Below are 27,740 nucleotides of genomic sequence, written 5' to 3'. Positions count from 1 at the left end.
GAGAGAGAGAGAGAGAGAGAGAGAGAGAGAGAGAGAGAGAGAGAGAGAGAGAGATTATCACAAGAATGCTGTGCTCTACTTGTGGAGGTCAGAGCAAAACTTTTTGGGAGTCATTTTTCTCCTGTTACCCTGATGAGAGAGTCTTTCAGGGTTCTTGGATTTGTGTCTGAGGGTTCTGCATATGGAAATAAGATCACGGGGCTTCTAAGGATGTGTGTTTATCTCCTGGTCAAAGTGCCTGAAATAATCTGTGAAGTGCTCAGCCATAAGTGGGCCACCTATCTGACAACTATTTCCCTAGAAGGTGCAGGGAACATTGTGGAAGAGGAAATATCCCAGGGGTCCAGGTATGTTGACTCTGTTAGTCTTCCTGTGGAGTTCCCATCTACGTCTGGGCTTTTGATCTTTCTGTCAACTTTTCCATAGGTGTCCCTACCCTCCATCTAACGTTTGGCTATGGGTATCTGCTTCTGTTTTCATTTACCGCTGGGTATAGCCACTGAGAGGACAGTATGGTACTTCAAAAATGAGTGATTCCCCATTGGGTGATTCTACACTCAAGTCCATATGGGTGGCTGTTGTGTAGCATTTTCCTCTGAGACAAAGCATTTCTTCTTGGAGGAAAATTCTTCAGAACTTAGGATGTTTTAAAGGGAGGTTAAATATTCCATCATACATTAAGTTCAGGAAGCAAACCATGGAAAGGCTAGAGGAAGATATGGACATAGAACCGATACACTAGGTTCCTTCATCCCAAAGCATATATAAATTGTAAGAGCCTTCTGAAAGACAAAAATTTCAGAATCAAACCAGCTGACTAGAGAAGACACTGAAAGAGGCAGAGTTTCCTGCATGAAGTCCACACCAACTGAAATGCCTACAAAAGTCATTCTTCATCGTGTTAAATTCTTTGCAAGCTGTGCAGTAAGATCTGAGTTTTCAGGTTTCTAGGTGTGGGGAGTCATCATCCACAACCGATAACCTAGATGAGTAAACTCTCACTCATATTCCTGTGAAAAACCCTATAAAACTAATTGGTTTACCAAGTTGGACTTTAATGGTAACCTTAATTTAGTTTGAAATCAGTTCTCAATCTAAGGTGAGCAGACATTTGTTAATGTCTCCAAAGTAATAATGTTGGAGGTAGATCCACATGGAGTTAGGGAGAGGAGAAAATGGTAAATATGATAAACATATATTATATTCTTGAAAGACAGTCTCTAAGAGTGAAATACCACATTATAAACCCTATTTTAAAAATGGGAAACAGAGCTAAACAGAGAATTCTCACCTGAGGAAACTAGAATGGCAAAGAAGCACCTAAAGAAATGTTCAACATTGTTAGTCATCAGGGAAATGCAAATCAAAATGACGCTGAGATTCCACCTCACACCTGTCACAATGGCAAACATCAAAAACTCAGGTGACAGCAGATGCTGATGAGGATATGGAGAAAGAGGAACACTCCATTGCTGGTGGTATTGCAAGCTGGGGCAACCACTTTGGAAATGAATCTGGTGGTTCCTCAGAAAATTGAACATAGTATTATTACCAGAGGACCTAGCAATACCCCTCCTGGGCGTAAACCCATAATATGCTCCAACATATAATAAGGACACTTACATCACTATGTTTATAGCAGTCATATTTATAATAGCCAGAAGCTGGAAAAAATCCAGAGTCCTACAACAGAGTAATGGATACAGAAAATGTGGTACACTTACACAATGGAATACTACTCAGCAATTAAAAACAATGACTTCATGAAATTCACAGGCAAATGATTGGAACTTGGAAATGGTTGAAAATATCATCTGGGGTGAGGTAACTCAGTCACAAAAAGAACATACACAGTATGCACTCACTGACAAGTGGATATTAGCCCAAAGGTTCAGAAAACCCAAGATATAATTCACAGATAATATGAAGTCCAAGAAGAAGGAAGATGAAAGTGCAGAGCTTCAGTGCTTCTAAGAAGGGGGAAACAAAACACTCACAGTAAGAAATATGGAGCCAAAGTGTGGAGCAGAGACTGAAGGAAAGGGCCATCCAGAGACTGCCCCACCTGAGGATACATCACATATACAGTCACTAAATCCATACTGCTACATCCACTCCAGTAGTGACTGGTATGACAGGCCTAGAAAGACTGGAAGCAGTCCCAAGGCAAAGAGTTTCATGGAAACAGCCTCCTGGAACCTTGGCATTCCCATAGCTAGAATGCCCCAGATTTGTCCCTGCAATATTGTGGAGGGTCTTTCATGTTTTCTTGTAGTATTTTACTGGATAAGAGTTAGAAGTCTCAGGGTAGGCTTAGCAAAAGTATACCTAGAATCTTCATTACAGCCAAGTATTGTAAACTACATTATATATTAGAAGAAAGTTGATGAATTCTTCTAACAAATGGAGATTCCCTACAGATACTTTAAAGAACAGCCAAGTTACTCTCACATTCAAGGATTTACCAAGGTCTAGGAAATAGGGGGGTTGTGGTACTGCATTATTCATGAGAAGGTCTGCTAGAGCAGAACCCCCAGGTGCTAGCATTCACAAGTCTCAAAGGAATAGCATAAATTGTGACTAGGGTGTGAAATCCTTACCTGGCCCCTGTCATTAGCTGACTCTAGGCAGGGCTGTTTTATCTTTACTGTAAACATTGCCTGGTTCCTGCCAGTCCTTTGAAGGCATTCCTCTGTTTTAGGTCAAATACTTCAATACCTTGCCTGCTGTAATACCCTACTCCTTTGTTTTCTGTATTATATAAAACTGAGACTAACTTTGACAAAATTACATCCAGATACAGCACTCCCTTGTGTTCCTGTCTGTTTGTCACCTGTTTAGTCGCCAACTCCATGATTACCTGTCTGGAACCCTAATTTCCCATGGATTGATGGGGGGTGGCAACTGAGGCTTGTCTGTGGCACCAGACACTATTGTGGATGCCAACAAGTGCTTGCTGACCAAAGCCTGATATAGCCATCTCCTGAGAAGCTCTACCAGTACCTGACAAATACAGAGGTGGATGCTCTCAGCCAACCATTGTACTGTGCATAGGGCTCCCGATTGAGGAGCTAGAGAAAGGACCCAAGGAGCTGAAGGATTTTGCAGCCCCATAGGAGGAACAACAATATGAACCAACCACTACCCCCAGAGCTCCCAGGGACCAAACCACCAACCAAAGAGTGGAGTGACCCATGGTTCCAGCCACATATGAAGAAGAGGATGACCTTGTCAGTCATCAGTGGGAGGAGAGGCCCTCGTTCCTGTGAAGTCTTGATTCCTCAGTTTAGGGGAATGCCACGCCCAGCATCCAGGAATGGTTGGGTTGCTGAGCAGGGGGAGAGGGGTGGTTTTGATGGGGAAACCAGGAAAAGAGATAACATTTGAAATGTAAATAAAGAAAATATCTAAAGACCTAATCTCAGGATAATAAAAATAGAAGGTAAAGAGTCAGAGCTCCAAGACCCAGAAAATATTCTGAACACAATCATAGAAAAAAACATTTTCCACTTAATGAAAGAGATGCCTCTAAACATACAAGAAAAGTATGGAAGACCAATTGGACTGGAAAAGAAAAGAAAATTCTCCCAGCACATAATAATCAAAAGACAAAATCCGTAAAGAAAGAATGTTAAAAGCAACAAGGGGAAAAAAGCAAGTAATCTACAAAGCAAAACTTATGAGTATTACACTCAACTTCTCAACAGAGAGTCTAAAAGCTAGAAAGGCCTGGCCCGAAATCATGTAATCTCTAAAAAGCAAAAGGTGACATCTTAGACAACTATATACATTAAAACTCTCAATCAATATAGAGGGAGGAAATGTTTCAATACAAATCCAGATTCAAACAATATCTTTCCACAAATCCAGCCCTACAGAAAATACTAGAATGAAAAGCCCTACCCAAGAAGCATAACTATATCCAAGAAACACAGGAAATAAATAACTCTGTATCAGAAAAAAATGAAGAAGGCCCTCTCTCTCTCTCTCTCTCTCTCTCTCTCTCTCTCTCTCTCTCTCTCCATCCCCCCCACTAACACCACCAACAACAATATAACAGGAAATAACAATCACTGATCTTTTTTATCTCTCAATATCAATGGAGTAAATTCCCACAATAAAAAGACACAGGCTAACAGAATGGATGTGTAAACAGAATTCATCATTATACTGACTAGAAGAAATACATTTCAGCAATAAAGATAGACCTTACCTTAGAGTAAAGGAGTGGAAATTTTTTTTTCAATTGACCAGATGCAAGAAGCATGCTGGAGTAGCCATTTTAATATCCAATAAAGTCATCTTCCAAGTAAAATTAATCAAAAGAGATAGGGAAGGACACTTTACATTAATCATAGGATAAATCTACAAAGATGATATCTCAATTCTGAATATCTATGCCCCAAATGCAAAGGTACCCACATTTGTAAAAGAAAATTGCCAAAGCTTAAATCTTACATAGAACCACACATATTAATAGCAGAAGACTTCAGGACCCCATTCTCACCAAGTGACAGATCATCCAAACAAAAACTAAACAGGGAAATAATGAAACTAAGAAACACGAATCAAATGGACCTGTTAAACATCTATAAAACATTTTACTCAAACATAAAAGAATATACATCTTGTCAGTGCCTCATGGATCCTTTTGTAAAATTGACCATATAGTTAGTCACAAAGCAAGCCTCAACAGATATGAGATAACTGAAATAACTTTTTGCATTATATCAGGCCAACTTGGGATAAAGCTTGACTTCAACAACCACAGAAACACTGGAAAGCCCACAGTCATTGAAATTGAACAACTCTCTATTCAATGATCTCTGTACCAGGGAAGAAATGAAAAAAAAAATAAATTAAAGACATTCTAGAATTCAATGGAAATAAAGGATCACAAAATCCAAGTTCATGTGACACAATGAAAACAGTGCTAAGAAGAAAGCTCATATCACTAAGTTCTTCTGTAACATCTCATACCAGCAATTTAAAAGTACACCTGAAAGCTCTAGAAAAAAGAAGGAAGCATCAAAAGAGGAGTAGAAGGCAGGAAATAATCAAAATCAGGGTTGAAATCAATCAGTTAGAAATAAAACCATATTAAAAAAACCAACAAAACCAAGAGCTGGTTCTTCGAGAAAATCAACAAGATAAACCCTTAGCCATATTAACCAAAAGACAGAGAGACAGTATGCAGATAAGCAAAATCAGAAATGAAAGGGAGACATGAGAACAGACACTGACGAAATTCAGAGAATCACTAGGTCTTCAAAACCCGGACTTCACTAAATTGGAAAATCTTATCAAAGTGAATGATTTTCTATACAGATGGTGCTAAAGTGAAATCAAGATCAAGTAAACTACCTAAGCAGTCCTTTGACTAAAGAGACGCAGTCACTAAAAATCTTCCAAGGGTAAAATGGTTTTGTGCAGAATTCTACCAGACTTTATAAGAAGAGCTAATACCAATACTTTTCAAACTGGTCCACAGAATAGAAACAGAAGGAACATTGCCAAACTCATTCATCAAACTCACCATCACACCTAAACCACACAAAGACTCAACAAAGAAAGAAAACTTCAGATGTATCCAACTTATGAAAATAGATGCAAAAATACTCAATAAAATACTCACAGACAATCAAGGGATACATTAAAGGCATCATACATCATGGTCAAGTGGGCTTTATACTAGTGATGCAGGAATGGTTCAATATTCAAAAATCAATCAAACTAATCCACCATACAAATAAAGTGAAAGAAAAAAATCAATGATAATCTTATAAGATGCTCAAAAAGCCTTTAAGAGAATCCAACATGCATTCATGCTAAACACATTAAAGGAATCAGGAATACACTCCACATACCTAAACATAGCCAAAGCAATATACAGCAAGCCAATAGCCAACATCAAACTAAATGGAGAGAAACTTGAAGAAATGCCACTAAAATCAGGGACAAGAAAAGGCTACACACCCTCTCCTTGTCTATTCAATATAGTACTTAAAGTTCTAGCCAGAGCAGTAAGGTAAATAAAGGAGATTAAGGGGATACAAATTGGAAAGGAAGAGGTGAATGTATTGTTATTTGCAGATGATATGATAGTATAGATAAGAGACCCCAAAAATTCTACCAGAGAATTCCTACAGTTTAAAAACACAACCAGTGAAATAGCTGGATATAAAATTAACTCAAAGAAATCAGTAGCCCTCCTTTATACAAATGTTAAATGGGCATAAAAGGAAATTAGGGAAACAACAACCCTTACAATAGCCATAAATAATTTAAAACTTCTTGGTGTAATTGTAACCAGGTGTATGAAAGATTTGTACAAGAAAGATTTGTTCAAGTCAATGAAGAAAGGAATTGAAAAAGATATCAGAAGTTGGAAAGATCTCCCATGCTCATGGATAGGTAGGACTAATATAGTGAAAATGGCCATCTTACCAAAATCAATCTACAGGTTCAATGCAATCCACATAAAATTTCAAATGCTACTTTTTAGATACCTTGAAAGAACAATTCTTAACTTTATATAAAGCAGCAGCAGCAACAACAACAACAACAAAACTCAGGATAGCCAAAATAATCCTGACTAACAAGAACTTCAGGAGGAATCACTGTCCCTGACCTCAAGCTATACTCCAGAGCAAGTGGGGTAAAAACTACATGTTATTAATTCAGAAACAGTCTGGTTGATAAGTCGATTAAAGTCTAAGTCTCAGAAATAAACTTACAGACCTATGAACACTTGATTTTTGATAAAGAAGCCAAAATCATACAATGGAAAAAAAGAAAGCATCTTTAGTAAATAGTGCAGGTCTAACTGGTTGTCTAAATGTAGAAGAATGAAAATAGATCCATTTCTATCACCCTGCATTAAACTCATTAATCCACCCAAGTGGATTAAGGACCTCAACATATGCTAAATATCATGCAAGATAAAGTGAGAAATCCCTTTAATGTTCTGGAACAGGAGACAATTTCCTGGGCAGAACACCAATGGATCAGACCATAAGACAAACAATAAATAGGACCACATGAGACTGCAAGGTAAAGGCCATGTCAATAGGACAAAATAGAAGCCTACAGATTGTGAAAGGATCTTCACCAATCTTATATTTACCAGAGGGCTAATATCCAAAATTTACAAAGGACTCAAGAAGTTAGACACAAACAACCCAAGTAACCCAATTAAAAAGTGGGTTACTTAGCTAAACAGTGAATTAACAATAGTGGAGTCTCTCATGGCCAAGAAATACTTAAATGTTCAAAGTCCTTAGTCACCAGAGAAACGCAAATCTAAATAACTCGAAGTTTCCATCGTACGCACATCAGAATGGTTAAGACAAAACCTTAAGAGATAGCACATCCTGACCAGGATGTGGAAGCAAGGGGAATGTTGGTTCATTGCTGGTGAGCCTACAAACTCATGCAAACATTTTGGAAATTAATTTGGCAGTTTCTCAGAAAACTGGGAATAGTTCTACCTCAAGACTCTGCAATACCACTCCTGGGCATACCCATAGCAGATGCTTCAAAATTTCATGACACTTTCTCAACTATGTTCTCAGCAGTGTTATTTGTTATAAAGAGAACTGGGAGGGAAAAGGTATGGGGAGGGAAATGGGGGTTCAGGATCAATGTGAAGAGGGACAGGAGAGATGGCCATATGGCCATGAAAATGAATGGATATCTGCAAACGACAGCGGTATGGATGTGGGAAGCATCTCTATGATGAGATAGAGACGTGGGATATGGGGGTACACAAGAATCATTGAAGGTGACTTTAGGTGAGATATACTACATTAGGGATATGGAATCTGAAGAGGGGACCTTCTGTAGCCAGGTAGGAACCTGGGTAGAGTGATAGAAACACCAAATCACACACAAACCTTTCAAGGTAAAATGTATCTTGTCTACAAGAAATGCAGGCAAGGGGGATGGAACAGAGACTGAGGGAATGGGCAAACAATAAATAACCGGCCCAATTTAAGACTCATCCCACGGGCAAGCATCAATCCCTGATATTACTGATGATACTCTGTTATATTTGAAGACACAATATGTTGTCCTCTGAGAGGCTCCACCCAAAAGCTGACTCAGACAGATATAGACACCCACATGCAAATAGTGGATGGGGCTTGTTGTCCTTATGGAAAACTAGAAGGAAGAATTCCTGGTTTGAAGGGGATCGGAACTCCACAGGAAGACCATCAGTCAACTCACCTGGATCTTTGGGGCTCTCAGAGTCTGAACACCCAACCAAAGAATCCACTAGGGGTGGACCTAGGCCTCTCAATACTTGTGTAGAAGATTGCAACATGGTCTTCATGTGGGTTCCAAAAAATTGGAGTGAGGGCTATCTGAAAAGCTGTTGCCTGTATATATAAGGGATATGTTCTTCAACCTGGGCTGCCTTGTCTACCCTCAGTGGGAGAGATAACATCTAGCCTTGCACAGACTTGAAATGCCAGGATGGAGATACTCAGGTAGACCCCCATCTGCTCTAAGGAAAAGTCGAGGGCGAAGTGTAAGGATTGTGAGAGGGTGTGACAGGGAGCAGAAAAATGAGCAGGATGTAAAGTGAATAAGTAAAAAGTAAAAGAAAAAATAAAAATATTTTTAATATAATGAACATTTTTTAACATCAATGTAACAATTATATCTATCTACCTATCTACTGATGACAATGTCACCTTTTTATCTCTAATGAGTTTCTAGCAATGTCCTTTAATTTAAATCCATTACTTTTTTTTTTTTTTTCTGTAAGTGCTTCAAGGAATCATTGATTGGGTAAGTCATAATCACACAGTGTGCAAAAAACATTTATCATATAGTTTGTCCATTGTGTTTTTAAGAGTGCTAGTGTTTTCACAGTCATATTGTCAATAAATGAATTAAGTAGCATTTCTTTCTTATATGACATTAATCTTGAAGAGAATTAAATTTTAAATATATATATCTGGATAAATATAGTTTCTCACTATCTGTCTGTACACATGCATACCTATACACATACATTCATAAAATCTGATTTCTTGTGCATCCATAGTCAAAAGGCACACATGTGGTATATACGCACACACACACACACACACACACACACACACACACACACACACATCCATTATCTATCTATCTATCTATCTATCTATCTATCTATCTATCTATCTATCATCTACCTACCTACATATCTACTATGGCATGTACATATACATATATGCATATATACATACAATATATATGTGCATATTTACATAATATGTGTATATATTATATCACACACACACACATATATATATATACATATACAAACATATATATACATATATGCATATATATATATACACACACACAAACACACACACATATATAATATATATATATATAATATATATATATATATTATATATATATATATATATATATATATAGTCTGAGTTTTGGTCTTAGTTATATGTAAAACCACAGTCTCTTCCCTTTACTTAAATGCGAAGCAACTTAAAAACTTGTTTAAAGTTTTACTGAATTCTTTGCTCAGAGGCATATAAATTAGATTCTATCTACAAAATAAATTTTATAGTATCATCATAAAAACTATTAATTTCTTAAAGAAAAAGGAATATACATAAAGAGAAACCTATAGTAGAAATTATGTCCTTTACAGACTCTTAAATATATGATCTTGCTCTTTGAGAATGCTTGTGTCCCAAAATTATATCCAGTATGCTATATATCATAGCATGATTCCATTATGTTCTCAAAAAGATACATTACATATGATAATTAATATTTGGGTATGTGCGTATTTATAATTCTAGAACTTGAGAAAAAAAGACAGAAGGAAATAAAGTTCAAGGCTATCTTTGGCTACATAGCAAATTTGAGAATGATTCATTCTACATGAGGCTTTGTTTCAAAAACAATTGAAAAAGTAAGCACTATTTTATTTTCCTCACCAGGCTCAAAGGCAAAATCTTAGGGCCACATTCAAATGATCAGATTATGACATTAACAGCTGTAGAGCCCACATTATTAAGATTATCACGCCAGTGTGTAGTTAGGCAGTATGAGCTCCTTCAATTATTTTTCTTTTTTCAGAAACCTACAACTATGTCTCCTTGGAATTGCTAATTTATCTGTAAACTTATAGAAATTACACAGACACCATTTTAATTTTAATATTTATTACCTTAAAAATTCGAGATTTAAGACTTATACAACAGTAACCACCACCATAGAATCTAAAAAGAAACGTAGCTGTCTTCTATATGTGTGATAAAGCTTTAATTTATTCCTGTTCAAAAATAAACTATGTTTAACATATAGATGCTTGAACATGCACTGGAGTTTAAGCAAGGAAGTTCACTCAACATAGCATACAAGTCTGAAATATCATCATTTTTTTTTTAAGTTTGACCTGAATTATTGAAAATGTGAAGAATTCACATAGTCATAAGAATAAGTTAATATCGGTAAGGAATCAGTATTGCACATCAAGCCTGGACAAGCCCAAGTTTCTTTTTATGACTTTTTTTGTAGTACATGTTTTGAGAAAACTCTTTTTAATCTAGACAGCATTGCAATGATGTCATAGTTTATATCTCCACAGTTCAAAATACATGAGCATTGCACATCGCCCTCGGAGGGATAAGAAAGTGTTCCAAAGATAAAAAAATATGTGTAACTAAATATACAGGTGGTTATTTGTTACTAAATGTTTTAGTATGCTTGTCTGTTAGCACTGAATCACATGAAACCCAAATAATAACAGGATTTATTGTTATTGTGTGATATACAAAAGATTAACAAGCATAAGGTAAGGTACTAATTTCAGCAATTTGTTCTATTTGATAGCATTAATAGTTATATACCAAATTAAGTTGATATACTGTACGAATATCTGCTTTATTAAGGTAGTAAAGTAAATTTTCCTTCTGATTCATGAATATTAAATAATGGGAGGTCATACACTGATTGGATCACATGAACAGGGAACTTAAATCTAGTAACTTACCATGATATCAAACAGTGCAAAAATAATATTAGTGATTGTACACTGAAATTTGAATAAATACTGAAGAAGTTCTACTTTTGTAGAAAGCAAAGCAGGGAGGGTATCACTTCATGATTTCAACATCTCTCATCTGAAATCAAAGTGAGTCAAAGGAGAGAGGTCTTGTTCTTCCATGTTTGGTGCAAGATACAAAGCTCTTTGGTATTTAAGGATAAACTTAACAAAGCATTTTTTCATTACTACGCCATAGGACTAAATTGAACAAATTGGTGATCAAACAGTTCTATTAAATAATTGTGTCCAAGAATTTGGCTAAGGGTGAGCAGATTTTCCTAGACAGAGGATAAGATGCAAACATAAGAAAGTAGATGCTACATCCACATGGGCATTAAGGCTTGTGAGCATGTAGATTAGGAACACTGCAGCAAGGCAGGAGAGTCAGTAGTGAAGCAGCAGACATGAAGTACCCGTATCGATACAAAGTTTTGTGGGACAGTTTCAACCTCCCAGTGTTTGCCTGGAGTGTATCCAAATTAAAGCTACTCCACTTATGCACAACCTAGAAAATTGAGTCTGAGTTTCAATGAATTTTTAATTTTGTTCAATCTTGAATGTGTTCAACCGAAAACAATTTAAAGAAGGCTGCAGCTATCAGCTTCAGTGTAAGTGAGTTCAGCTCCTTGTTAGAGAGTTCTTGAATTTCCCATAAAAATCAACAGTGGGTGTCTAACAGCATTCTTTTAATTTGCTCATCAAAATGTGAATCACCATATCAAATATTCTTCAGGGCCCCTTTGGCTCGTAGATTAACCATGTTATTTTGCCACATTTTCTGAATTCTCATTTTAAATAATCATAAATAGCAAACCCTTGATATTCTTTGGCATAGCACAGCTGTTTGATTCAGTCGAGTCTCTAAGTCTTAGAAATTGCACATTTTCCTCTTTAAAGTCCCCAGTAGTCTCCTGAGGCTTCAGCTGAAGGATTCTTTATTGTACTCAAATTTTGTCCCATATGAGTTGTTCCCGTTACTCAAACTATGAAGAGTCTTGGAAATGGAACTGGGTCCACAGCAGAAAACTCCAACTGTTTTCCTGGAAAGAGAAGAGAAGAAGTGGGAAATCAGGTACAAAATGTGGCAGAACAGGACAAGCAGCTGACTGTATGAACATGGATTTAAGGTATTTGCAAAGTTAATTTCTTGCTCCTTTACATTTTAAAACCATTTTCCAATTACGCTATTCATAGTTGAATTCAGAAAAAAACATAACTATGGGCATAAATTGGCTGATAGAAATTATGCAGTGTGTTTTGTATTATCCCCACATGCCACTGATGACCACACTAAGAGAGACAGTGAACAGATGTCAAATCTTAAATTGGCATTTTATAAATATTGTTCTAAGTTTTTCACATTGAGTTTCATGAGAGAGAGAGAGAGAGAGAGAGAGAGAGAGAGAGAGAGAGACAGAGAGACAGAGACAGAGACAGAGACAGAGAGACAGAGACAGAGACAGACAGAGACAGAATAATTACCAATGTTGGAACCAACATTTTTATGCACTTGAAAAAAAAAAACCCACACATGCATGCATATATATTTTTAGTTTTTGCACTGCTGTGTTCATGAGAAATGATAAATGGACTTTTATTTTTATGTAATATAAAACTTATTTCAGTAAAAAAAATATGTATCTTTAACAAATAGGAAAAATAAAATGCAAGAATTAAATATTTAGAATTGATTTTCCAGGAAACAGGAGTGGGTGGATTGGGGAGCAGGACATGGGGAGGGTATAGGGGACTTTTGGGATAGCATTTGAATTGTAAATGAAAAAAATATCTAAAAAATAAAAAGAGTTCAAAACAATCCTAGACTACTGCATACTGGATTTAGATCAAGATAAGCAAGAAGACATCAAAAGGAGAAAAAAAAAATAAAGAATTGATTTTCCTCCAAGGTTTATTGATACGCACTGACTTCCTTTTGTGATAACAAATGTTTAATTCTTCTTATCCCAACAAAGACAAATGCAGTATGTTCTCATTACCTCAGCATAATTGGGAGCAGAAGACAGAAACCACACAGAAACCACATGTTATTTAAACTCATACAACCAGATAAAATATTTTTATTAAGACTTTTCACTTCAAAAATTAAAGGAGAACCATGAAAACAACATTTCTTTACAGTCATGATGGTAAAATGGAGATATCCTTTTCCATTAGAGAAGAAAGAAAGAGCTTTAGCTGCACCTCTGTGTAAGTGCTGTTTCCGTGCATGCACAAAGTCCTGTCTTTGACCTTCAACCCTGAAATTATGACAAACCTTCTATTATATGTACTTCACCCACACATACAAATAATTTTACGGTTAAATGTTATTACTGTACACAGGGCATCATGAATTTCCAAGAAGCCATAGGATGACAAATAAAAAGCTTGGAATCAGGCTTGGGCAGCTTTTCCTGAGATGCTGTACAGGGCTATCTCAGAGACTACCAAACAATGAATGTGGTTGTCACTCTTCTTGGCGCCCCACCAGAATTTGACAGTAAGACATTATTACTGAACACACTCTACACTTTTGTCACAGGACATAGAGAAGTCAAGTTGCTCCTGATGAGGAAGCTTCCGCCTTCATAGATATCTTTCATAGTCCAAAATGTTTCTATGTAGGCTGCTGGCCATAAATGTTATTAGGAGCCTTACCAGCTGCAGACACTGAGAACTACAATAAGAATCAATGGGCAAGATATGCCCATGGTTGCTAGTGGCAAAAATATTACGTGAAACTAACTGCTTTTTGATTAAGTTTAAGAACCACTTCATAGGTGAAATGCATGCCTTGTACTGTACACTTGCATAAGAAGACATGGAAGGAAAGCTAACAGATTCTAGGGGTGAACTTACTACAATTATTTTGCTAAATGGACATATTACTAATCTGTCCACTAAGTTGATATCTTTATACCCATACTTAGCTCAGACCTGAGAACGCAGAAGAAAATGGTGCAATAGGTGGTAGTTAATGTAGAAACTTACAAGTGGTCAAAGTTAAGATAATTAGTGTCTGTGAAGTGCTCTTCCATATATGTGGTATCTATACACATCTTCTACCTAAGGCTATGGGATCATGATGGAAGAGGGGTGATTTTTAGGTACCAGAGTATAGCAAGAGCTGTAGTGAAAATCTCTGAACATAACAGGACTGCGACACTCATGATAACAGCTGTGTTTGTCTGCACAAGACCTACACAAGAACAGGAAAGTCAGCCCTGAAGCATGGAGGGAGGGTTCAAGAGACACCATCCTGAACTGAAGAGTTACTAACAGTTGATGGATGCTAAGGAGGGATAGACAGTTTTCTTAAGGGTCTGGCTCCTGGTAAGTTATCATCCTACACATTTGTATGAAGAGAGTATAAACTAGATTTTGTTGTTTTAAAAATGATGTGAAGTTGGGAAGTTTGGGGAAGGGGACTCTGAGAGAAGTTAGGAGGAGCAGGAGTAAACTATGAACAAAATACAGTTTATAGATGCATAAAACTCTCAAACATTTTTATCTATATCATATCTATCTATCTATCTATCTATCTATCTATCTATCTATCTATCTATCTATCATCTATCTATCATCTATCTGTGTTTCAGAAACTGAACAAATACTATGATGGGAAAAAAATCAAGAAAACAAATTAAACCTACATTTACCTTTATTGTTCCTGGCAACAAACTGTATGCCAAAGAATAGTGTGGGGAATGACAAAAGTATCACTGGGTTAAGGAGACCAAACAAACAAACAAAACAAAACAACAACAAGAACAACAAGCATAACAACACAAATGAATTTGGTGAGACCAAAGCTTCTACCAATTATGTGACAGATTAAAGAAGAGAGGAGAAATATACAGCAAGAAGAGCCAAAGTTCTGGAAAGAAGAAATCTCAAGTCCTTGTCAGGAAAAAGAAATAGGGTCATATGAAAAAAAAAAAAAAAAAAAAAAGGAAACCACATAAATTTGGTCAAGGACTACAAGAGATCAGTAAGTTAAACTCTTTCACGGAATTTCTAAAACCACAAAACCTCACAGTCCCTAGTTAGTGTTCCTATAAGTGTCCCCTTATTTGTAAAGGGTAGTTAGTGGAGATGTTAGCCATAGACTTCAAGCTGCTCCAACTCTATAATATGAAATCACAAAGCAGCCTTCCTTTTAAAGAACATACTAAACCAAAGTAGTGGGAGCTTCATGGTGTAATAAGCTCAATATACTTGAGAATATTTTAAAATCGGACAAACCTTAAAATAGGCAGGCACTTAAATGTTATCAGAGAGAACTGTGTGTACAGGTGAGTGTATCACTGTGTACTCAGCACGTACCCCTCCTTCTCTCTCTCACATACACCCTCCCTCAGAAATCTAAAAGAAAGATAGTACCTATCCAGGAATATTTCAAACTGATTTGTTTCCTTCCACTCTTACGTTATTGTCATAACTTCAGATGTGACTATTATTGGATATAGGACACGTAAGAAGATGATGAAGTCAAAATCAAACAGGAAGTATGAGCTCAAGTACAGTAAGTAGGATAATTAGAGGGAGTGTGAATGCTAGTACTGTGTGCAAACAGAAAACAAGGTCATCTGAAGGGACAGAAGGAAGGCAGCCATCTCCAAAATGGGGGAACAGTGTGTTTCCTTAAAAGAGAAAGGGAAGATATGTTTAAAACGCATAGTTACATTTCTAGGATTTATTACAATTTCTAAGTGGTTAGTGAACTACATAGGTTAAAATATAGTAACAGACATTGACAAAGAAAAGAGAAATAAATTGGGAGACGTAACATTAGAATCTATCAAAATCAAATTCCACAAAGACTGAGGAAAATATTGCCAGCAGTCTTGTAGATAACAACTGTTTTAACATGTGTGCAACTGCTATACCAGTGGGAGCCAAGACAGAATTTGACAAAGCTGAGTTTTCTACAAAGCATCTCTCAAATTTGATGTAAAACCCTCCCAATGCATAAATCAAAGAATCTCCTGAACCTCAAGAAAATGCTGAAAAGGTACAACAAAGAGAAACCTTGAGCAGTACCTAGAAAGGAATAAAATCCATATATTATGCATGATAAAGAGAAGATGAAATGTGAAGTTGGTAATAGGAATTTGCTTTAAAATAAGCACATCAGGAAGTAGTAGAGTGACTGATATCTGAAAGTGCCAACAAAGCAAAATGTCAACCATTGTGTAATAAGCTGTATCTACATAGGAATGTTTTTGAAAGTGGAAACAGAATCAAAAGTTTTCTAACAAAACCTGAGTTTACTGAAAGAAAACCACTATTATAAGGAAAGTTAAATGAAATTCTTCATCAAGAAGCAAAATATTATCCAATGGTGTTTTGGTTAGCTGTACTTGTCAACTTGACACAACAGAGCATTGGCTTAGAAAAAAAGACACAGTATAGGAACCGTATAATTTAGATTTAGCAGTAGGCATGATAAATTCTGGATGGATCAGGCCACATTAACATATAGATAAATGCAAAGTTCGTTTTTGTATACTTTCTAATCTCTTCAACACTTTATTGACTGTTGAATCAAACAAATAAAAAAATACTAAGAATGAGGTTTATGGCCAGGTGAGTGACAGTACCAGAAAAATGAATGAAGAGGGGATGGTAGTACTTAAAGGGATAAAAGAGGGTTAAAGTAGAATATATGAGAGGCTTGCAGAACTCAATGGGGATGACCTTAGCCAATGTGCCCAACAGTGAGGAGAAGATGGGACCCTGAAAATAAAAACACCTCCATTAGATAAACAAGGCCCTTAGTGGAAGGATGGCGTCACCAACTCACCTTTAAACCTTTTCATTCAGAATTGTTCCTCACTAAAAGAAATGCAGGGAAAAATTGTAGCAGAGACTGAAGGACAGGCCATCCAGTGATTGTCCTATCTTGGAAGGCATCCCATGGGCAGGCATCAGTCTCGGAAACTATTACTGATGCTATGTTGTGCTTGCAGAAGGACCCTAACATGGTTGTCCTCTGAGAGGCTCTACCAGCAGTTGACTGAGACAGATGCTACAACCAACCATTAGACTGAGGTTAGAGACCCCTATGGAAGAGTTAGGAGAAGGATTGAAGGATCTGAAGGGGATTGCATCCCCATAGGAAGACCAACAGTGTTAACTAACCTGACTCCTGAGATCTCCCAGAGACTAAGCCACCAGCCAAAGAACACAGGCTGGTCCTAGTTCCCTGGCAAATATGTAGCAGAGGACATCCTTGTCTGGTCTCGGTGGGAGAGGAGTCACTTAACACTGTAGAGACTTGATGTCCTAGGGAAGGGGGGGTGCCTGGGTGGCAGTTAGAACCCTCTCAGAGATGAAGTGGATGGAATGAGGAATTCTTGGAAGAGGAACCAGATGGGGGGAACATTTGGGATATAAATAAATAAAATAATTAAGTAAAAATATGACAAATTATAGTGTACATCTAGAACAAAATCCCTCCAATTTTGACCATTACAATCCCCATACAACCTTCACAGAACTCAGCTCTACAGATCCAAGAGCTTCAATACTGGAGAATTGGGAATGGACTCAAGAGCTTGGGTGTTTAGTTACCCACTTATGCTCAAAGAAAAAGGTTGGGAACCAACTGTTTAAAGCTGCCATTTCAGAAAGGAATAATACACAAAGACACGACAAATACATCAATACTGGAGAAAGCACTATCATAAAAATAATCAATCTAAAGAAATGTAGAAGATGACAAAATGATGAATACATGAACATGCTGGGATTAACTGACATGTTTAAACCCAACCATATCTCTATTAAATTCAAAATAAATTGAGTTAAAGTTTTAATGTATGTGAAATAAAAATATATAGCATTTCAAGGACACATAGACCCAAAACTATAGTTGATTTCAAAACATTGAGAAAAGTAAACAGGAAGGACATAAGTATACTAAAATATTAAACACTACCATTAAAACTATTATCATCTGTTATTTATGATTCATCTAGTCAACAATAGTTAAATAAAAAAAAACCATTTCAAATGTATACACCAGATAGACCATATCCTGGGCAGTGAAACTGAACTTAGTAAGTTTTAAAAAGTTAATATTATTTTTCAACAGTCTTTCTCTTTTTTTTCTAAGATTTATTTATTTATTATATGTAAGTACACTGTAGCTGTCTTCAGATACTCCAGAAGAGGATATCAGATCTTGTTATGGATGGTTATGAGCCACCACGTGGTTGCTGGGATTTGAATTCCGGACCTTCAGAAGAGCAGTCGGGTGCTCTTACCCACGGAGTCATCTCACCAGCCCTCAACAGTCTTTCTTTTTTCCCTTATAGTTTGTGGGTACAGTACATTCTGGTAGGAAAGGCACAACTATAAGAGCATGCGGTGGTTAGTACCATAATGCACACAGTCAAGGATCAGGAAGCAATGAATGGGGCTGCTCAACTCTATTCTCCTTTTTTATCATTCTGAAACAACAACCAAATTGAATGGTGATACTTTCATAGTAGCCTTTTCCACATTAGTTAAATGTCTTTATAAAACCCGTCACACAAATGTCCAGAGATTTATTTCTAGGATGATTCTAAATCCTGTCAAATTGACAATCCAGATTCACAATCAAAGTGGAAGCAAAAGTTTTTTGACTCTAAAATCAAGTGAATTCACAGACAGAATCTGTCATTCCTACTTGCTTTGTTTATCTTAAACATGCTCCTAAATGAACTAACTTTCTCATGCTTGCCCCTGTCTTATAAAGGTTCCAAACTATCCATCTAGGGAGTGGGATGGAAGAAGGGCATGGGGAAGAAAATATGAAAGAACAGCTAAAATTAAGGAACTGTTGAGTGGTAGTATGGAAATAATACACTAGAAGCTTCCTAAAATATATACATACATAAAGGTGACCACAAAATCATATGGGAGACAGAACAAAACCTGTACTTTCCTTGTCACCAAATGAAGCTTCCAGGAGCAGGACTGGGCTATAATCAACAGAGTTGTTGTTCAAAGGGACCCCATGAGAATGTCCAAACTACCCAGGCTGTTGGCAGGTCTGAAGGCTGATCTTCACACACTGATGGTAAGACCCCATTGCTCAACCTATATGGTATGTTGCATGTTATCCAAAAAGAAACACCACACCAGTTACAAACTTATCTACAGTGGAAATATCCTTGCGTGTCAAGTTAGAGCAATTGTGGTACAAAGCTTGTGGGAGTAACCAAGCAATGTCTGATTTGAGTTAAAGCCCGCTCCTTGAGAAGGAACCCATAGCTGATACTGTCTGGGTGACAAGGAACCTGTGTTGTAGTCCAGTGACATGGGGTAAAACTTAATACCACTATTCTACTAAAGAGATGTATCAATAAAATGGCTCCCAGTGACATTCCGTTATATTCACAGATCAGAGTCTTGCTCAGTCATCATCAGAGAAGTTTCTTCCTACAGCATATTAGAAGAAACACACAGACCAAAGTCAAGGAATATTCAGAGAGTGAAAGATTGGAACACAGCCCTAAATGGGATGTCTCCATCAAATTTCTCCATTCAGAGCTCAGGAAACCCTGAGAAAGAGGATGCATAGAGAGTGAAAAATTCATTAAGGATGGAGGACACCAAGAAAGAAAGCCTTCTAAATACAACATAACTGATGTACATCTGAACTCATGGAGACTGTAGCAGCACATGCAGGGGTTACATGAGCCTGTGCCAGATGTATTCCTAGAGCTGAAAGAAGTGGACACATGTCCCCATCCCTAAATAGAAGCCATATCCAATTAAGAACCCCTTGCAAATGAAGTTTTAATTTTTTCCAAGGATGCCTCACTGGAGAAACATACTAATCTTGAAGGTAGTCTACGTGTCCAGGAGTAGATGGTCAAGAGAAAGTAAATTCAATAGCAGTTTTGGAGGTGCTTTGTCTCATAAGGTCACATAAGGATTTTTCTTTTTTCTTTAAAAGTTTTATCACTACTTTTTAAATTTAATTTACAAGTCATTTGTATATATATTAAGGCTTTCAGGTATGTGTTATTTATGTGATTCCTGAGTATTTGAAAAACTGGTCTCTACAACTATGCCCCATTTTTGTGATTTTTCTTGTGTGCTTTTCCTTCTGCTTCTTTGGTCTCATTATTATCTGTATATCTTTTTTTTGTCATGTCATGTCATATTATATTAATTATTATACCTTAGAAGTCTGTTTGTTTTTTCATGAAAGGCAGAAAAGGGCAGTGCATCCACATGGGAGGTCAAGGTCATAGAACTTGGAGGAGTAGGGGAAGCGAAACCATAATCAGAATATGTTCTATGAAAAAAGTATCTATTCTCAGTAAAAGAAAAAAAAACAGTTTGTAAATTTTTATATTTCTAAAAATTTGACAGGGTGTGCCCTTCTCCAGTTTAAAGCTTGATCAGAAGATTTTTTTCAAACAAATCTGTATAAATAATCAAAATATAATTGAAAAATACCTGCATATTTGGAAGCTTATTAGAATCACTCTGAATACAGCAAGAACAAAAGAAAAATCACATTAAAGTTAATGTTTTTTTAGACCTGTATGATAATGAAAAATATAATAAAAGTGAGATACAAAGTGGGGTCATAGAGAAAATTTTAAGATTATATGAAAATTTGCATAAATTCTTAAAGACACTTTGAGAACCTGTGTAAATATGTTTGTGCTGATTGTCTGTGGGTCATTTTCATACTAAGTAGGGTTCTCTCAGAAGAAGAAATCTCAGTTGAGTAAATGCCTCTATAATATTGAACTAAGGCAAGACTGTAGAAACATTAAACTCATGCTATAAACTTAAAACAGAACACCAATAGCTCAGACTCTAAGATCAACCATTGACAAATGGGACCTCATAAAATTGAAAAGCTTCTGAAAGGCAAAGGACATTGTTTTTTCCTATAGCATATTAGAAGAAACACACAGACCAAAAATGGACACATAGGACAAAATGGCAACCTATATTTTAGGAAAAGATCTTTACCAATCCTACATCCAGAAGAGGGCTAGTATCCAACATACACAAAGAACTCAAGTAACTACTCAGAGAACCAAATAACCTTACTAAAAATGAAATACAAAGCTAAAAGAGAATTCTCAACTGAGGAATCTTGATTGACCTAAAAGCACATAAAGAAATCTTCAACATCCTTAGTCATCAGGGAAATGCAAATCAAAATGACCCTGAGATTCCACCTTACAACAGTCAGAATGGCTAAGATCAAAAATTCAGGTGACAGCAGATGCTGGCAAGAATGTGGAGAAAGAGGAACATTCCTCCATTGCTGGTGGGACTGCAGCCTGGTATAACCACTCTGGAAATCAATCTAGCAGTTCCTTAGAGAACTGGAAATAGTTCTGCTTAAAAACCCAGCTATACAACTACTGGGCATATATTCAAAAGATACTCCAACATATAAGAAGGACACATACTCCACTATGTTCATAGCAACCCTTATTTATAATAGCACGAAGCTGGAAACAACCAAGATTTCCCTCAGTGGAAGAATGGATATAGAAAATGTGGTAGTACTACATGGCTTTTAAAAACAGTGATGTCATGCAATTCACGGGCAAATGGATGGAACTAGAAATATCTTGAGTAAAGTAACACAGAAACAAAAGAACACACATGGTATGTACTCACTGATAATTTGAGCAAAAGCTCAGAATACTCACAATTCACACACCATATGAAGCTTGAGAAGGAGGAAAACCAAAGTGTGGATGATTCAATCCTACTTAGAAGGGAGAACAAAATAATCACAGGAGGTAGAGGGAGGGAGAGAGCTGGTTGGGAGAGAGGAAGAGGAGGGGAAAAAACGGGGCAGGATCAGTAATAGGGAGAGACAGAAGCGAAGTACAAAGGATCAGGAAATTGAACAGAAATATGTAGTAGTGGGGGATGAGGAACTTGGGTAGTCACTAGAAAGTCCTTGATGCCAGGGATCCAAGAGGTTCCCAGAAACCAGTGGGGATGACATTAGCTGAAATACCCAGCAAAGTGGAGATAGAACCTGTAGGGAGCATTTCTAGTAACAGCCCCACTCGCCCATCTCAAAAATTTAACCCAGAATTGTTCCTATCTAAAGAAAGTGCAGGGACAAATAATACAGCAGAGACTTAAGAATAGTCCATACAGAGACCGCCCCGCCAACAGATCTATATAATTTGCAGGCACCAGACCCAGATACTATTGCTGATGCCAAGAAGTGATGGCTGACAGGAGCCTGGCATAACTGTCCCCTGAGAGGCTCAGCCAGCACCTAAGACAGATGTAGATACAGCCAATCCTACTGAGCACTGGGACCCCAATGGGAGATTTAGTGTAAGGACTGAAGGTGCTGAAGGGGATTGCAACTCCTTAGGAAGAACAACAATATCAACTAACCAACCCCCACCCCCACCCCCAGAGCTCCCAGGGACTATACCACCAACCAAAGAGTACACATGGAAGGACCCATGGCTCCAGCTACATATGTAGCAGAGGAGTGCCTTATTTGGCATTAAGGGAGATGAGGCCTTTGGTTCTGTGGAGGCTCTATACCCAGCATAAGGGAATACTATAGCAGTGAGGAAGGAATGGGTGCGTGGGTGGAGGAGCACTCTCATAAAGGCAAAGGGGAAGGGGTATGAGATGGGAAATTTGAGGAGAGGAAACCAGCAAGGGAGCAACATTTAAAATGTAAATCAATAAAATAATCAGTTAAAAAATTATCTTCATGTACACACAGTTTTCAAACTTCTCCTACGTATTTTATAGTTGCTGCTCTTCACTATGATATGTTGAATGATGACAAATGGCCTGATATTTCTCCATCATAACGTAAATTCCCTTCCTTCCACTGTTACTTCTTCAGATCATAGACACACATTCAATATGCTAATAGTCTTGATAGAACCATCTTTGTTTGGAGGAAAAAAAATACATTTTGGAAACACTCCTGGCTTAGAAAGCTAACATTAAAATAAATGGTTAAAAAATCAATATGATAATAAAATACAAAAATTAATTTCTGAATGTGACTATTGCTAGATGCATTGGTGACTTTCTCAAATTGATGCTGAAAATACTTTATGCAGATCATCTGATATATACCATGACTATAAATATTATATTAATCCAGGTGGTGGTCGTATATGCTTTTAATCCCAGCGTTTGGAAAGCAGGTGGATTTCAGTGTTTGAGGCATGGTTGGTCTACAGAAGGAGTTCCAGGACAGCCAGGGCTACACAAAGAAATCCTGTCTTGACTCCCAACCCCTTACCCTCAAATAAATACATAGATAGATAAATAAATAAATAAATAAATAAATAAATAAATAAATAAATAAGGGAAAATATAAACGTTAAAGCAAGTAAGTATACAGTTTTAAAAGTAGGTAAGTCTAAATCACAAATACTTAACTATGCCTAAACCATCTTTTAATTATTCCATGTTTCAGGTTTTTAGAGTATTAGCCATTTTACTTCATCTTTTGATTGAAACTGAGTGTTCAAATGAATTTGTGATAAAAATACTTGCAATTAATTTTTAAATATTTCATAGAATGACCCAGAATTTTTTTAATTTGATCTTCAGCCATACGCTAACTTTGTGAGGACATTACTTACCCTCTGTTACATTTTGCTATTTCATCAAATAAAAGCTTCCACCGAGGACGTCCAATAAAAAGTCTTGAATTCAGTGTGTGATATTTTTCTCCAATTATCTTCTGTCAAAAAGGAAGGATATGCTTTATAAAATGCAGCTCTGGATAAACAGTACATTTCTCGTACATGAATTCACCTGAGCTAGCACCTCCTTCCAAATTGCTGTGTCCTAAAGAACATATCAGAATTCTAAGGAGTATAATTCCAAAGTGTCACTTTCATTTTCTTTTCCTTTAAAATTTAGTATTCTTTTGAACGTTAGTTTCACAAATTGCTGGCTTACTTTGATTTTTTTTTTATTTTCTTCTTTTTTAAGTAAATTCAACCTAACATGAAGAACACACTCCAGTTTATCACATACTATTAAATGTACTCAAAATTAAATGTCATTGACATATGTTTGTAGCTAAGTACATTTTTCATATTAGGCTCACTGTATGAGTAAATTAACACAAATTTTCATCACAAATTTGGGGGAATAACGCTAGACATGATTTCCCAAGACACTGGTTATCTAAGTCTATTCCCTATCAGACAGTGACTGTTGAAGGGCTCATTCTTGCAAAGAATAAACACTTGTTATTAATTGACAATGAACAGTCAGAGGGAAATAAAAAGAAAAGAAAGTGCCTTATTTTCAGTTAGGCAGACTCAGTACCAGATATAATTTATCTATACTGATTTTATTATTAGATTATTGTGTAAATATATTTATCTATATTATCTATACCCTAGTTACAATTATATCAGAAAGAAATATCATACTTTCTTGCTTCACAGCTATAGTAAAATGAAATAAAAACATTAATATTAACTAAAAACTTCAGAAACTGATTAGGACAGTTTTTAGGAAACAGATAAGCATTCATATTTTACCTGAAAAACAATGAAAAGGGATGAAGAAAAAGAGTATAAAAAAATCAAGGGTCTTTTTCAGTGACACTCTTGCCTTGTAAGTTTGAGGACTTGAGCACAATCTCTGGAAGCCACATAGACATGCTGAATATGATAGTGTGAACTTGCAGTGACAGGAACCAGTAGTGGCAGTGAGATAATGGGTCTTTGGGGCTCAGTGGCTAGGCAGTCTGGCCTAATTGGTGGGTATTTGGATACAGACATTGTCTCAAAGGAGGTGAGGAATTTAAGGATAACATTCTAGATTATACTCTGAGCTCTGTAGGAAGTGCACACATGCACATGTGTGCACACAGACAGACACACAGACAGGTTTTTTTTTTAATATGGAAAAATATTTGCACAAAGATTCATCACATTATGCAACTATTTGATATTTCTAAACCTTAGCTTGCCTCGCATTATAGTATAGAAAGTAATAGTAAACACCGCTGAAATTAGTTGAGATTACACAAAATGATGTATGGGAAATTCTCAGCATAGTCTCTCATACAGTAAACAAGGCACTGTGGCTCTTACTGTTTCTATGTTAGATTCCTCTGGGACGGAATATGTTTAATTGTGTACGACTTTATCTTTTCTCATCACAGAAAACCTTCCTTCTATGGAAAAGAGATCATGAGGTTGTTCATTTATTACTTGATGTCTCCCTACAGATATGGATCTTGAAACAAACCCAGAGAAGAAAGATGGAATCAAAAGGTTTACTTCAGCATGCTGTGAGGAGAACTGAAAGGAACAACGGACTTCAAGGACGAGCTATGAGTTTCCTGGATGCATCCCAAAAGAGGCTTTCCTCTAGGACACTTAGGCTAAAACCCCATGCAGAAATTTTCTTCCAGCACAGCTCTTACAGTAAATTTTCTATTATCGAGGGGCTCATTTAATTAACAATAACATCCAGCCACATACCTGAATCCCATCTGTTTGACTGAGGTACAGCTGGATATTCACAAAGTCAGGTCTGTTTTCTTCCCAAAACTGAGAGAACATAAAAATGAAAAGCCTCATTTAAATTCTTTCTAAATATTCAGAGTTTGTACCTAGCATATGTGATTCTATAATGCAGTAGATAATTTGGATTATCATAGTAAATATTTATAGTAAAATAAAAGTAAGCAGAGAGGTGATAGGTTATTAATAAATAGACAGACAGACAGACGGATGATAGACAAGTTCTCTCAACATAGCTTGCTCTGGCGAAATTTAGTGATGATGATTTTGATGATAGAACACAATCTAAAGATAAATCATGCTAAGCAATATATTATTCCTCTCAGTTTCTTATTAATAACCTCTATTTCATTTGCTAAGACACCTAAATTTTAACTCATAGCTTCCCTCATCAATAAACATAATTTTACCTTAAAAAAAGAGACAATAGGGATATAGGATATTCAGATAGGAAAATAAATCCAAAGCATAAAAAGTAGACATGCCATCTGGCTTTCTACTCATTCACTATGCATTTTCTTCGAAAAAAATAAAAAATAAAGGCTATGAGAGACTAGAAGTACACCTGCAAAGAAGTAATCTAGAGAAAGTGGAACAATAGCTTTCCTTTCCCTCTTTTACCCAGAAACTATTTTTCTACATTACCAAACTACAAAGTGAACTATTCCAAGTATCTTATGTAAATTTTACCATAAAGTATTTGTCCCTTCATAATTGGCTGACTTACATCACTTTAATTATCATAGTATTTCTGAGGTCCACTCAAGTTTTAACATGTAAGAACTTTTTTCTTAATATTAAATGATTTTATTATATAAATCCATAGTTCTTTTTTCCAACTAGTTATATGTGACATGTTTGAATATTTGGAATACTATAAATAATTCTTCTAGAACCATCTTAGTTCAATCCACATCTTCAATAACACTAGGCATAAATTTAAATCTCTTTTTTCTAATATAAAGTCTACAAGCCTTCTGTAGTCTACCTTGCTAAGAGCTCTATACACATGCACACACATACATACCACTGTCCAGTTGCATATCACTTTTTATTATGCTATAGACCTCCGTCCTCTTCTACTATTGCACTAAACATATGACTGCATCAGATAACTTTGAGAGTTAGGTACCCTGTATCGAATTTGCTCCCAAGGCATTTGACTAGTCAATACACTCAAGACTATCCCAACAGCACATGGCTTGGCAGACACTTCTGAATATACTCCTTAATAAAAAGAAAACAACAACAACAACAACAAAAAATCCCAGAGCCTCTGGTGGCCACATTGATATACTTTCCTTTTCTTGTTGGCCCAAATTGAGGTCTCAGAATCAGACATGCTGCACATATAATGATTTAGTTGTCTGTGTTACTATGAATACAAGAGAGATAAAAATCATGGTTTTATTTTGTTACCTACTATATCTTTAGATCCTAAGACAGATCCTAATTCTCAAGAGACAGTTAATGATATTTTCTGGATGATAACATGCTCAGCTTCATGAAGATAAAACGTTTTAAGGAAGCATGTGAACAATCGCTGAAGCACTGTGTACAGATACAATGTAGCCAATGTTAAGAAAGTGAACCGCAAATCAGATACAGTGAGCCCAGAAATTTGCAATGTTAATAGAGACAATGAATTGATTTCATTCTCATTCATAAAAAAATAACATTTAAGATGTAGCAATAAGCTTTAAAATTATTTGAAGAAAAATATAAATAATACATTAGAACTTACATCAATTCTAGTGACATAGACTTGGTAGGTAAAGTAATAACAGATTTTACTTTCCTAGTGAACTAGTTCAAGAACCTTTTTTATTTTAAAAACGTTATAGTGGATCAAGAAACATGCTGACTACAAAAACATTAAAACAAGAATATGAGGGAAATTTGTAATAGAGGCTAGAACATGCTGTCATGTCTGTGTTGATCACTTTGTCTTTCTTTCCTCATCATGTTTAGACATGTTCATATATATCTACATTATTTTATGTTAAACTGTAGAAATGCCTGTTAAAAATGTCAAAGACATATATTAACAAACATTCATGCCGGGCGTGGTGGCGCACGCCTTTAATCCCAGCACTCGGGAGGCAGAGGCAGGCAGATTTCTGAGTTCGAGGCCAGCC

The 27,740-nt window shown here is 36.4% G+C and overlaps 1 protein-coding gene across 3 annotated transcripts in view; it reads right to left on the bottom strand.

Annotated features, from left to right (window-relative positions):
• Positions 1–10,173: 10,173 nt before the first annotated feature.
• Positions 10,174–27,740, bottom strand: part of Nox4 (NADPH oxidase 4) — a 138,019-nt gene continuing 120,452 nt past the window's right edge. Inside the window, exons 16-18 of one of the 3 annotated variants that reach the window (XM_021192474.1) lie at positions 25,561–25,629; positions 23,695–23,795; positions 10,174–12,114 (exon numbers count right to left, since the gene is read on the bottom strand). In XM_021192474.1, coding sequence (XP_021048133.1) covers positions 11,994–12,114; positions 23,695–23,795; positions 25,561–25,629 — 291 coding nt within the window. In that variant the 3' untranslated portion in view covers positions 10,174–11,993. The remainder of the gene's footprint in view (positions 12,115–23,694; positions 23,796–25,560; positions 25,630–27,740) is intronic. The other 2 variants (XM_029543590.1, XM_021192458.1) reach the window with 2 other exon arrangements.

This window comes from Mus pahari, chromosome 1 (genome assembly GCF_900095145.1).
Source record: "Mus pahari chromosome 1, PAHARI_EIJ_v1.1, whole genome shotgun sequence".
NCBI lineage: Eukaryota > Metazoa > Chordata > Mammalia > Rodentia > Muridae > Mus > Mus pahari.
This window is presented reverse-complemented; position numbering and strand designations above follow the sequence as displayed.